This window comes from Spathaspora passalidarum, assembly GCF_000223485.1.
Source record: "Spathaspora passalidarum NRRL Y-27907 unplaced genomic scaffold SPAPAscaffold_5, whole genome shotgun sequence".
Classification (NCBI taxonomy): Eukaryota; Fungi; Ascomycota; class Pichiomycetes; order Serinales; family Debaryomycetaceae; genus Spathaspora; species Spathaspora passalidarum.
This window is the reverse complement of record NW_006767429.1, coordinates 829,862-843,096: the sequence shown is the minus strand read 5'-3', so window position 1 is coordinate 843,096 and position 13,235 is coordinate 829,862. Positions and strand designations below refer to the sequence as shown.

Sequence of the window (13,235 nt, the reverse complement as noted above, 5' to 3'; positions counted from 1 at the left end):
TGCTCCTATCAAAATAATTCTCGTTTACCCTTTTGCCTACGCGCTGGTCACTCTTTTTGATATACTTGAACTAAGTGTATACCATGTCTGATCTCCTCAATGACACGATCAAAATTAACAAGATGTATGTTTATGTTTTAATTGGAATATGTATATGTATATTTATATGCAATACTAACTAAAATCTTAGCCACACCAATCCTAAACGAGGTCATAAACTAGGTACTGCTAGTGCCACCTGGAAAAAGATCAAATCAGCAACCGTAACAGCAACACTAACTTCAACATACCCACTAGCCACCCCTGGTAGCTCCACGAACACCTCTGACGACGAGGCTATTGATTACTTGCTGGAGCCTTCCAAGAATATTTTGATTGAGAATGGACCCCTGGGTGCGTTTTTCTTGATATTTACAACCGAATATAAATTGGAATTGTGGAATTGGACATCACCTACCCAGGAAAATACCTCTGATTATGGAGATACCTTGTTTTTAAATCATCAGGTTGACCTACCCTTTAAATCTGACACCGAGATACATGCATTCAAAATATGTGCACAGAAAGAGGAGGAATTTGTATTTCTATTGGTAGTCTCTGATCAGTCCGGATACTACATACAATCCCATAAATTCGGATTAGAAGACCAGACAAGTACTATAATACTGTCACTTAAAATACAAGGAGAGTTACCGAAGATGAAATTAACCTTGAAAGCTAGCGACAAGTTCGTGGTTGTAGCTACAGAAACTGGCCTTACTTGGATATTCAAATTAATAAACACAAAATTATTCCCAGGAAACCATGATCTTCATCTAACAACTATACGGAAACATCTGTGTAATCCGATATTAGCCAAACATCCGTTTATGTCGAAAGTGTCGGATGAAGATTTAATTCTCCAGACGAGTATTAATTCCGATCTGGTTCCTATATTTGATATTGTTGATAATTGGTTGGTTTATTCCCCAACAAAGTTTGAATACAGACATCTCAAGGCAATAAATGAAAGTACAATTACTCAACCAGGTATGGATGAAGAAGACAAGGATCCCATTGTAACCAATACTAGGAAGTCGAATGGCTATAAACTAAAGAAGAATTCCATGTTCACACCTATGAAGTTACCAATATCTAAACCGTTGTTAAATAAAGTGTTTTCCACCGTGTCTAACACTGCTTTGGATGGTCTTTTCAAATTATCTGAGATTTCTTCTGCCAAATTCAAAGCTTATATGAACCAGTCAAATGGTACAACCACCAGCAAACCTATCGAACCAACCACTGTCAATTCCCTTAGCAAATCAGTAGGGAGATTGTTATATTCAACCGCATCAAGTACAGCCAACAGTTTACAAAACACCACCAAGAACTTGAAACCAAACGATAATCAAATCATATGTGTACTTGATCTTGGAAATGATAGAGTTATGGGGACATTCAAACCACCCGGAGGAATCTCACAACTTTCTTTATCTCCTTATGATTTACAATTGGTTCATGCAAATGCAAGAGGGGATTCCTTGTACATGTGGGATTTGTATCGATTACCGGTGGAAATATCACTTATTGGTAAATTCCTGAGAGGTAAGACGTCAGCGATTATCGAAGAGATATTCTGGTTTATTAACAATTACGAGAATAAACGGGATGAAGGTGAAGTGTTTGGGAATAACTCTGGGTTTGGGTGTATTTCTAAATCAACGGGTTCTTTGCATTGGTTCAATATAAACTATTTGGCGGGAAGTTATAATAATAACCGACCTAACAGTTTCAAAAAGACATCTTTTGCACCGGGAAAATTCATGGATTCGTGGATATTATCGTCTTTGAAGGCGAAGCAGTTTGTTTCTATACCTACAAATCAATGCAGTAATCTCAATCAATTGGCCATCATTGATGAAAACTTGGTCTTAAAATTGATAAGTCCTTTGAATGGTCATCATTTCTACCAATTCCAATTATCTAAAGTACCCGTGGATAGTCAATTTGTTCCCAAGACGAGTTCAATAGAAAAACCCCATATACCAAGTAGCCCCTATGTTAATCCTTTATCCCAAGCTGAAATTGAAACATGTGCTCCATTTTTGAACTTGATAAATAATCCACGTATAGAATTTGCAACTTTTGAAGATGACAATTTAGAGGAAATCTTTTCCGAGTTTGGCAATATGGTTCCTGAACAGGTGATTACATTCAGGTCTAAACCAAAATATAGAACTTTAAAGCCAAAGGATATCAAGGATAATGATCTACCTTCCGTAGATACATTGTTCATTGACCAAGATGAAGCCAGCGATGATTCCAAAGATGATTCCTGGACAGGCTAATCGCTCTTACAATAGTCACTTTGCTAAAATTGCTTAAACGTCGACCACACTTAGATTCTTTAGTATATATTATTCTCACCTATATAACAAATCAAAGAAACACAATTCTATAACCGAAAACATATTCATTAAATGGCAAAAATTACACATGATAAGAGTAACAAAAGAAAAGAACATTGCCACCCCCTACTCTGCTTATCAAAAGCAGATATCCCAGGGGAACTATTTCGTACACGTAAAAATATTTCAACATCGTCAAAAACCGTCAAATCAATTAAAAGATCAATCTAATCAATTCTAAAATGGCACCACCGCATACTAAGAACAACAATACAAACAACCATGTTTTAGAAACGGCAAATCCTTCTTCAGGTGCGTCTGGCTTCGGTTTACCCCATTGTTTAACGTTTTTCTTTTCAAACTTAGCGTTTGCTGCTCTTTGTTTTGGAGTTTGTAAGGCCTGGAAAAGCTAGTTAGTACATATGTGCTTGTGTATAATTGGAGTTGATACTACATACCATGATGTATTCTGTTATTGGATGGATGAAGCACTACCGGGGGTATATGAAACTATCTAAAAAAGACAGGGGGAGGTAAAGGTAGTGATGTGTATAAAAGCGTCTGCTAAAAATGACAACAGGTATATTTTTCTTTTAAGATGCATGCTCGAGTTGGAGACACGTCAGAAATAAAAAATCGAATGTGTTGTGCATTTTGTATGCAGGTTGTCACGTGAGGCAGTTCCTTTTTCTTTTTTTGCAGCAATCAGCCCCATTTGGATTGATGCTCTAGAACCCCGATCTATCGGACGTACGGGGATTAATATAGTATCCATTGAAACTCTGTGTCGGATGTAAAGTTTCTCTCTGTAAAAGTTATTTATCTATGTATTGAGTTTGTGGCTTGGATAATTGGGCTACTTCGTACCTTAATGTGTTTTTCCAATTATACCAACTTCACTAATGGTTAGAACAGTAAGTTCCTAAATATCCAAAGGGATTTTTTTGTAATTACATTGAGTATATTAACGTTCTGGAAAGATTTCTGTATTGATAACTTGAACAATGCCAACAATTTATATATGTAATGTAGTTTTGAAAAACTTTACGTAAAATTTACCAAAAAATTTCTCGATTTTAGTGAGACTCAAATTTTCAATATTTTTCTATCTTAAATACCAACAGCAACTGTCAATAGTAAAAAGTAATCACTAATCAGCACAATTCCTTTCAAGTGCACATCAGAAAGTGTGCAAAATGGGTATTTCTCTCACCAAAAATTTTGAAAAAACTATCGCACGTGACAAATATTCAAAACAATTAAGTTCATATCCAGAGCGTCGTGGCGCAGTGGAAGCGCGCAGGGCTCATAACCCTGATGTCCCCCGATCGAAACGGGGCGACGCTATTTATTTTTGGAAAATTTTTATCATATATCATAAAGACATATAAACAGAGTTGGCAAGAAAGGTGGGTGTAATTTATATAATTTTAAACAATGTAAGATCGTATTATGAGACTAAAATTTCTTTTTTTTTTTCCAAAAATTTTTTTTCCAAATTTTTTTGTTTAAAGCTTGATAGGTTGCCTAATCTTGATCAAATAGTCATTTGCGTCGTAAATCGCCTGATTTGCATTAGATCCATACGGATTATATTTAGATTGGGATGAAAAAAAGACAGAAAATGGGGAATTGAATGTAGTTGCAAGCTGTTTTGATTTGTATTTTTGTTTTAACCAGGTCATATCTGATTCAGGTACATAGTTCTACGTCAAAGTTATATCAGGCTGAGTATGATCTTATTACCATCTTGTCACCTTATATCTTTCTACTAACACCCACCCCAGATCCAAGAGCAAGAAGTAGCAAATAGAAGCAAGCACCGAGATTCTGGTTGAATAGTCAACTTCCGAAACTAACTATCAGAACAGCATCGCACGCTGAGTTTGAAATCGCTCAAATTCGTGTTATATCGACTAGCTGATGCTTAATAGAAAGGTAAATATAAGTCTATTCATGCATCTACCTTAAAAAGCACATGCCACATGTCGGTATAATTCTGGCGATGGTTAATTAATCTCTTCGTCCGTTCCCCTCCCCAATTCCCCCACATTTGCAAACTAAAAAAATCTTGAAAATTACACAAAACTAATTTGCGGAAAAATCCAGATTTTCCACTAATTAAAAAGCCATAAAGCAAGCATTGTTCGTATAGCGTAATCTTTAGCTTCGAACAATAAAAAGACACAGGGATTTGTAAACTTCTTACTTTTATATCAAATTTTATTCTGGTTTATCTCCTCTTTCGAACGAGATCGACCCCACTAAAAGCGGAAAAAAATTTACACCGTATCGTCAACTTAGATCTCTACAGTAATCCAACGAAGTAGAAACTATGCTGAAAATGTACCCGACGTGGAATCAACTTAGGAACACCGGATATAAGCGGTGATAGCACAAAAGACAATAATTGGCGATAGCAACGGGAAAGTTCGGACGTCCGCTCGAACTTCCATCGGTATAATTCGACAATGCCGAGGCAAAAAAAAAACTTTAGCCCAAGAATATATAAATATCTCGACGTCCGTAGTGCGTTTCAACTTTAAAATTCTTTGTAATTACCACCTAAATTTGTTTCCACTATGGCCTACTTATTCAAGGAACCAGCTCAGCACATTCGTAGAAGTATCGATAAGCATTTGCCTATGGATCGTGAAAAGACTAGTGATGCTATCCCTATTCCAAACACCAAAGAACCAGGATTTTCTTCAGTCTACAGAAATGCTTATTCTCCAGATAATTTGATTGGTGTTCCTTACCCTTCCTTAGACACCTTGTATAACCTTTTCGAATACTCGGTCGAAGTTAATGGCGACAAACGTGCTTTTGGTACCAGAGTCAAGAATGCCGATGGCACTTTTGGTGAATACGTGTTTGAAGATTACAACACCATTCACAAGAGAAGAAACAACTTCGGATCTGGTATATTCTTCGTGTTGCAAAATAACCCATTCAGAACTGATAGTGATGCTCATAAGAAAATGGACTATAATCCAAGTTCAACCGATTCCTTTGTTCTTTGCATATTCTCGCATAACCGTGCTGAATGGGCTTTGACTGATTTGACTTGTGTTGCTTATTCAATTACAAACACAGCTTTATATGATACATTGGGTCCTGAATCCAGTAAGTATATTTTGGAGTTGACTGAATCTCCAATTGTTGTTTGTTCCAAGGAAAAGCTCAGAGGCTTGATTGAATTAAAGAGAGACAATCCTGAACAATTGGCCAATTTGATCACTTTGGTTTCTATGGATCCTTTAACTCCACATGATGAACCATTGAAGGATTTTGCTCGTGAAAACAGAATTACCTTGTTTGACATTAAACAAGTTGAGCAATTGGGTGAAATCAACCACTTGCCAACCAAGCCACCTAAGCCAGAAACTAACTTCACTATTTCTTTCACATCCGGTACCAGTGGTGCTCATCCAAAGGGGGTTGTCTTGACCAATGCTAATGCTGTTGCTGGTGTTACATTTATGTATGCCACCCGTGAGTTTAAAAAGGCACCCGTATTTTACTCATTCTTGCCATTAGCGCATATTTATGAGAGAGCCACTATTCAATTTGCTCTTTCTGCTGGTGCTGCTATTGGATTCCCACAATCCCCTTCACCATTGACTCTTCTTGACGATGTTAAGGTGTTGCAACCAAACTTTTTAGCTTTGGTTCCTCGTGTTTACACCAAGTTGGAAGCTGCTATTAAATCACAAACTATTCATAATGATGACAAGCCAATGTTGAAGTCCATTTTCACCAATGCTATTAACAGGCGTTTGGAGTTACAATCTCAACAAGATCACATTCAGCCAAGTCATTTGATTTATGATCGTGTTCTGACCTTGTTGAGAAAGAAGATTGGGTTTGGTAATGTTGAATCAGTTGCTACTGGATCTGCTCCAATCTCTCCAGAAACCATCAAGTTTTTAAAAGCATCCTTGAATATTGGTATGGCCCAAGGTTACGGTTTGACTGAAAGTTTTGCCGGTTGTTGTGTTTCCAGTACTTTTGAATCCAATCCAGGTTCCTGTGGTGCCATTAGTGTCACTACTGAAATCAAATTGAGAGATATTCCAGAAATGAACTATACTGCTGATGATGAAGGCGGTCCTCGTGGTGAATTGTTATTGAGAGGTCCACAAATCTTCAAGGAGTACTTCAAGAACCCAGAAGAAACCGCCAAGGCAATTGATGAAGATGGCTGGTTCCATACTGGTGACATTGCCCGGATCAACTCCAACTATGGTAACAGATTGTACATTATTGACCGTGTCAAGAACTTCTTCAAGTTGGCCCAAGGTGAATATGTCACTCCGGAAAGAATTGAAAATTGCTACTTGTCTCAATTCCCATACATTACCCAAATGTTCTGTCATGGTGACTCGTTGCAAACTTACTTGGTTGCCATTGTTGGTTTAGACCCAACTACCATCTCCAAGTACATTGGTCATAGATTCCATGACAAGATTGTTAACCTTGAAGATGTGGCTGAATTCTTTAAGAATCCAAAGAATAAGAAGATCTTGTTGCAAGATATGAATGCTGCTGTTTCTAAGCAATTACAAGGGTTTGAAAAGATTCACAATATTGATGTGTCTATTGAACCATTAACTCTTGAAAAAGGAGTTATTACTCCAACTATGAAGATTAGAAGACCAATTGCTACTAATTACTTCAGAGAAACCTTGGATAAGTTGTATGAAGAAGGTTCCATTATTAGAAATGGTAATTTATAAGTGTGTGTAAAGTTATTATATAAATGAAATGTTCAACTATACATATTTGTAAGGGTTCATGATACCATTTGGATCATAATGATTCTTGATCTCTTTAATCATGTTGATTTCAACCGGACTCTTGGAATATCCAATGTAATTCTTCTTTTGGAATCCTAACCCATGTTCAGCAGAAATAGAACCCTTCCTACTTTGAATCCATTCGTATACAAATGGCTCCAAGAGAGATTCAACCTCACTAGAATATTTACGAACACTAACATTTAAATGCAAGTTACCGTCACCAATGTGGCCATATCCAACAGCAGCAACAACTGGTTTACTTTCATCTTCCAAACTAACAATACCAGCTTCTTGTAATCTTTCATTGCATGCTTCCACCAAGGAGTAAAGCTCTGGCAATGGAATAGAGACATCATATTTGTAGACACCACCAGTAGCGGTAACACCTTCAGGAATGGATTCTCTCCAAGACCAAAGAGATTGGATTTGACTTTCATCCTGAGCAATGATCCCATCATCGACCAACTCAGCTTCCATGGCACCAGCTAAAAAGTTTTCCAACTTTTCGTCATCGTGCTCCTTGTTGGACCCTGATGTTTCAATCAAGATGTAGAATGGGTATTCTCCACTTTCTATTGGATTGTCTAATTTCAAGTGCTTTCCAGTGAGGTATAAAGAAGTGCCATCCATGAACTCAAACGCAGACAAGATTTCTGATAATTCCTTACGGGCTTCCACAAACACTTTTTGCACAGCTTCATAACTTGACACAGCTAAAAAGGCAACATTTTGAGTTTGTGGTCTTGAAGGACACAAGATGGAAATACCAGTGATTATACCCAAAGTACCTTCAGATCCGATAAACAATTGTTTCAAGTCATACCCAGTGTTATCCTTACGTAAAGAATGCATTGAGTCGTAGATACTACCGTCTGGTAACACCGCTTCTAAACCCAATACGGAGCCATGTAAGGATCCGTAACGTAATAACCTTAATCCACCAGCGTTACAGGCGACATTACCACCGACATGACAAGAACCCTTGGCACCCAAGTCAAGAGGGAAGATGTATCCTTGTTCAGCCAAGTATTGATCAGCAGTCTCCAAAATGACACCAGCGTCAAGCTTTAAGATACCACTGACACTGTCGAAAGATCTGATCTTGTTCATGCTCGACAATGAGATGATGATTTCATCAAAGATGGGGTTGGAACCACCGACAAGACCAGTGTTACCACCTTGAGGAACCACGGCTAATTTCTGCTCGTTACAGTATTTCAAGATTTGTGACACTTGTTCAGTGGTTTTTGGTTTCAACACTAATTGAGATTGACCACGGTACTTTCTCATCCAGTCTTCATTGTAGAACAACAAGTCATCGGCATCGGTGATGAGTCCCTTGTCAGTGAGTACCCCTTTGAAAAATTCAATATCGGCATCATCCAACTTTTTGAATTTAGGATCACGTTGAACCTTGTGGGAATAGGTGTCAGCTGTGAATGCAACCGTCTTGGTTGAGTAACTGGCAGTAGATACAACGACTAAGCGTTGGTTAACCCTGATGTTTCTTCTGAGAAGAGAAACAGTCAGACTCAAGCTGTAAAGGGTTCTTCTGTGCATTGTGTTGATTGGATATCAAGAAGAGGAAACTTACTGAAAAGAACTGAAATTTTTTGGATCCAAATTGATAGGAGGCGGTCAGAGTCATCATTCCCCATACAAAATTTTATTAATCAATTGCGCGTGACTAATCGTCATATGACACCCATCACATGACCACAAATCACATGATTACAAAGCACATGACCGACTTTCCCCTCGACATTTTTTTCCGGATGAGGGAACAAATCCTCTGAAATTGGATTTCGTGCAGACAACACCCATCTCTCTTAACCCCAGTCCTGTGCTTATTTCCTAATCCTGGAAAATATATCGTGAATTCGACCTTTCAACAAGTAGGAGTTTGATTCAGCTGTTTGTCAATACTTTTTCATTCTTTTTTACCAACCTAGAGTACATTTCATTTGGTTAAAGGTCAAGGCTATTGTGAAAAAAAATGCAACACTTTCAAAAAATCGGGCTAATATTGACTTTGTTGGGCTTGTCCACAGCGTTACAATGGCAGTTCCCATTTGACATTTCTAAGTTCCGCCTAAATGGAGGTGATTCCACCCATTTACATTTCTCCACTGTTGATCCTAGTGACTTCCCCATAGATTTGTTGAAGTATCACGATGATTATGTTATTAGGGTGAATTACGGAGACAACGCCGAATTAAAGAGGTTCTTGTTGTCCAAATCAGGTGATTCCAGCAATGACACCCAGATTAAGTTTAGTAGATGGACACGTAACACATCCACTAGACAAATTGATTTACAGATTGATGAAAATAACTTGATCAAATTGATTGAAAAGTTTCCCTTGATAAGCTATGACATTATCATTGAAGACTTGTCGCAAAAGGTTTATGAAACTTACCCCAAGGACTTTCACAATTCAATAACCACTAAAGATTCTAAATACCAATACCAGTCAACCCATGATGTGATCAATGCCACTACTGCTAACGTCTTTTCGGAAGTTTTCTTTAAGGAATACCGTCCTTTGGAAACCATCGACTCTTGGTTAGAATTATTACAAGAAACATACCCCGATATCCTTTCCATTGAAGAAATTGGCCATACCTACGAAAACAGACCATACAAGGTAGTTCATTTTGCTGTACCGAACGATGATGTCAAACATGGTGACAGAAGAACCATTGTCATCACAGGTGGTACTCATGCTCGTGAATGGATTTCTGTTTCTTCGGTATTATACGCCATTTATGACTTGTTGCAGTTCTATGCCGAAGAACCAGAATCCAAGATATTTAAAGAATTGGACTTTTTGTTCATCCCAGTTGCCAACCCTGATGGATATGAATACACCTGGAAAGCCGACAGACTCTGGAGGAAAAACCGTCAACAAACTGTCCAACCAAACTGTTTTGGTATTGATCTTGACCACTCTTATGATTACCACTGGACCAAGTCTACTGATTGGGAATGTGGTGAAGAGTACAGCGGAGAATACCCATTTGAGGCCATTGAATCCAAGATCTGGGAAGAATACTTGAACAACACTAATCACGACCACAAGATTTGGGGATACATTGATTTACATTCATACTCGCAAGAAGTCCTCTACCCATATGCATACTCGTGTGATCAACAACCAAGAGATGAAGAAAACTTGATCGAGGCTGCCTATGGTATTGCTAAATCCATCAGACTCCAGTCCGGGGTGAACTACCATGTCTTACCAGCATGTATTGACCGTGATGCTGATTTGTTACCTGATTTAGGATCAGGGTCCGCGTTAGATTTCATGTATCATAATCGTGCTTATTGGGCCTTCCAGTTGAAATTGAGAGATAGTGGAAGTCATGGATTTTTGTTGCCTCCAAAATACATTGAACCTGTAGGTAGAGAAGTATTTGCTGGGTTTAAGTATTTCTGTTACTTTATCTTGAGTGACGAACGTCAACATTAGGACATTTAAACGTTTCTTTATATAGTTGAAAATAAATGCTTTATTAGCTACCCAAGACAGTCGCAAAAATAATAATAATAAAAAAAAATTCACATTTTCTCTTGCAACTTACGTGAGTCAGAGATCGACAATGAGAGTCGTTATCCAGAAAGTGAAAAGTGCTTCTGTAACAGTAGAAGAGAAGGTTATATCATCGTAAGTACCATTGTACCAATAACCCCCCAACGTCTCATAATAATAATACTAACATGTTAGAATCGGCAAGGGACTAATGCTACTTGTGGGTGTTTCCACCCATGACACCATGGACGACGTGGCCAAGCTCTCCAAGAAACTCCTTTCACTTCGAGTATTCGAAGATTTATCGCAACCACCAGAAACTGCTACGAAGTGGTATGGGAAACCCTGGGCAAAAAATGTCGTTGACATTGAAGGTGAAATTCTCTCGGTGAGTCAATTCACATTATATGGAACCATCAAGAAGGGAACCAAACCTGACTTCCACAAGGCTGCCAAGGGCCACCACGCGATTGAATTGTATGAATCGTTCTTGGACCAGTTGAGACAAGGGTTGGGTCAAGACAAAGTTAAAGATGGTGAATTTGGGGCTATGATGGATGTAGCCTTAGTTAATGACGGTCCAGTGACTATAATTTGGGACACCAAAGATATGTCCATATAGATTAAAATAATTTAGAATAGATTAGACAGTACATGTGCATAATATCGTTGATCAGATGACATATTTTCAAAAGAGGAAAATTTACAAGAGGAGATTAAGCATGTAAAAGTTAGTACATGATATATCCTATATCATATAAATCTATAATAATTACCACCCAAACAAATAATCGTTGCAAAGAGCACTGCTCTTATATTCCCATTAGCAAGGCCATGACCAACGCAACCACTGTGACAATCACAGCACTATACTTTATATTTTCAAGATCAAATCTTTCTATCGGATCAAATTGAAAGTCATTAAACAATCTTCCATCACCTGAATTTGCTGAGCTGCTAGTAAGGGTAAATTCTAGGGCATAGTTTACCAAATCATACCTTCGTACAAGGTAAATAACAATGGCAACATACAAAAGTGAGTGCCACCTGAATGATGGTCTTCCCACATGTGTAGGTTTATCTGACATTTCGGCTGTAGCTGTGGTATAGCATAACTATGAACAGTTGTTTACTCAATTTTTTTTCCGTCACTGTTTGGCCGGAGAATGCGATAAGATGGCTACACACAAAGAAGGAATGAATAGCAATTTACCACACCCCTGAAAACTCATTATTCTGAAACATCAACACTAATACTTTCCATCGTCTTGACGCCGTAACTAGGAACCATACGGAGAAAAACAACATTGATCCCAAGAACAAGCCCACAATCATTGTCGAAATAGATAGTCGGATGATACTATAGACGATATCTAGGCCAGCCAACAAGATCGAGAGAGTCACAATCATATAATTCACGACTATCACATCGGAGTATTGGTTGTTCATTATTGACGGGGAGGTTACATTAAAATACTCGTCGAATCCATTTGTGAACGGTGGTTGAAACGAATCAGGATTTATAATTAGTAGTAACGGAAACCGCTCGAAGATATTGGCTACTAAATCATTTCGGATATTCCTTCCTATTATCTTGAAGAGATTCCACCAGCTCATTGAAATATTGTATTGTATCAGTTGATTAGAGTGACTGATTTTTTTTTTCTGTGACTTTGATTTTAATTATTTTTTTTTGAACTACTTTAAGATGCTGCAAAATATATTTATCCTTTAGATGAGTAGCATTAACAGTTGCTTAAGTAAACATCAATTAAGCTTCTATTGATTCTTTAATATACAAGTGCATAAGCTTGTAGGTATTTAGTCATGATGAAATCGAGTTCCAGAGTAGACAGATTATTCAAATTTAATTCACGTGAAATAACCAAAGTAGGGTCCAGGTAAGCAATTCTGAAAATTGCTTGAGTGCATGTGAAGTTATGAACTGAATCTAAACACAGCATATTTTATTGTGGGGAATCCCTTTGAAACTTATGGAATTGTGTCTGGGAATTCAGGAAGGCAAAAGAAGAGGTAACACTATTTACACTATTTTCTATATATGCTAGGAGATTGGTTCTTTTTCAAAATTGGACCACCTACTTTTGGTGTATTGTTTTCCTGACCTTAGAGAAAACTTCCTACAGAAAGACCAACCAGTAGAACATCCAAAAATCGCAAGAAATTTTCGCAGTTCTCTGGATGATTCATACGATTTCAATTGATTAATTCTGATCAATGGGAACTTTTTCTTGAATAGTTTTATTCCCTACCAGTTTTTTCCTCATTTCACTTCATATGGTCCTTATTTCTTCCATGATTTCCCCAGTGAGATTAAATTCCTTTTGTTTCCCTTTACTTCATTTACTAAATCCTTAAAATCGTTTCAGAAATCCCATGCTAAGGAGGATTTACTATTTCCTTACTAGTTAGAGTTTTCGCAACAATCACTGTTGTTTAGCAGTGTACAAGCAAGATTGATTCATCTCAATCGAAATTCTACTGTGA

At 37.6% G+C, this 13,235-nt stretch overlaps 6 protein-coding genes across 6 annotated transcripts; 4 read left to right on the top strand and 2 right to left on the bottom strand. All coding sequences in view use genetic code 12, as the record gives it.

Moving 5' to 3' along the window:
• Positions 1-1,334: 1,334 nt before the first annotated feature.
• Positions 1,335-2,937, top strand: SPAPADRAFT_62117 (uncharacterized protein; the record flags this gene model as incomplete). The annotated part of the gene is made up of 2 exons (XM_007376245.1): positions 1,335-2,790; positions 2,849-2,937. One exon carries the CDS (start codon positions 1,431-1,433, stop codon positions 2,328-2,330), a length of 900 nt encoding a protein of 299 aa, XP_007376307.1.
• A 2,015-nt stretch (positions 2,938-4,952) lies between these two features.
• On the top strand, positions 4,953-8,762 carry SPAPADRAFT_62114 (uncharacterized protein; the record flags this gene model as incomplete). Its single annotated transcript, XM_007376243.1, has 1 exon — positions 4,953-8,762. One exon carries the CDS (start codon positions 4,973-4,975, stop codon positions 7,127-7,129), a length of 2,157 nt encoding a protein of 718 aa, XP_007376305.1.
• AIP2 (D-lactate dehydrogenase) lies at positions 7,166-8,752 on the bottom strand (the record flags this gene model as incomplete). The annotated part of the gene is made up of 1 exon (XM_007376244.1): positions 7,166-8,752. The coding sequence occupies one exon, from the start codon at positions 8,750-8,752 to the stop codon at positions 7,166-7,168; it is 1,587 nt and encodes a 528-aa protein (XP_007376306.1).
• A 267-nt stretch (positions 8,763-9,029) lies between the features above and the next one.
• Positions 9,030-10,717, top strand: ECM14 (putative metallocarboxypeptidase; the record flags this gene model as incomplete). The annotated part of the gene is made up of 1 exon (XM_007376242.1): positions 9,030-10,717. The coding sequence occupies one exon, from the start codon at positions 9,189-9,191 to the stop codon at positions 10,665-10,667; it is 1,479 nt and encodes a 492-aa protein (XP_007376304.1).
• A 62-nt stretch (positions 10,718-10,779) lies between these two features.
• On the top strand, positions 10,780-12,634 carry SPAPADRAFT_62108 (D-aminoacyl-tRNA deacylase; the record flags this gene model as incomplete). Its single annotated transcript, XM_007376240.1, has 2 exons — positions 10,780-10,862; positions 10,923-12,634. 2 exons carry the CDS (start codon positions 10,798-10,800, stop codon positions 11,347-11,349), a joined length of 492 nt encoding a protein of 163 aa, XP_007376302.1.
• Positions 11,937-12,344, bottom strand: SPAPADRAFT_140190 (uncharacterized protein; the record flags this gene model as incomplete). Its single annotated transcript, XM_007376241.1, has 1 exon — positions 11,937-12,344. The coding sequence occupies one exon, from the start codon at positions 12,342-12,344 to the stop codon at positions 11,937-11,939; it is 408 nt and encodes a 135-aa protein (XP_007376303.1).
• Positions 12,635-13,235: the final 601 nt, after the last annotated feature.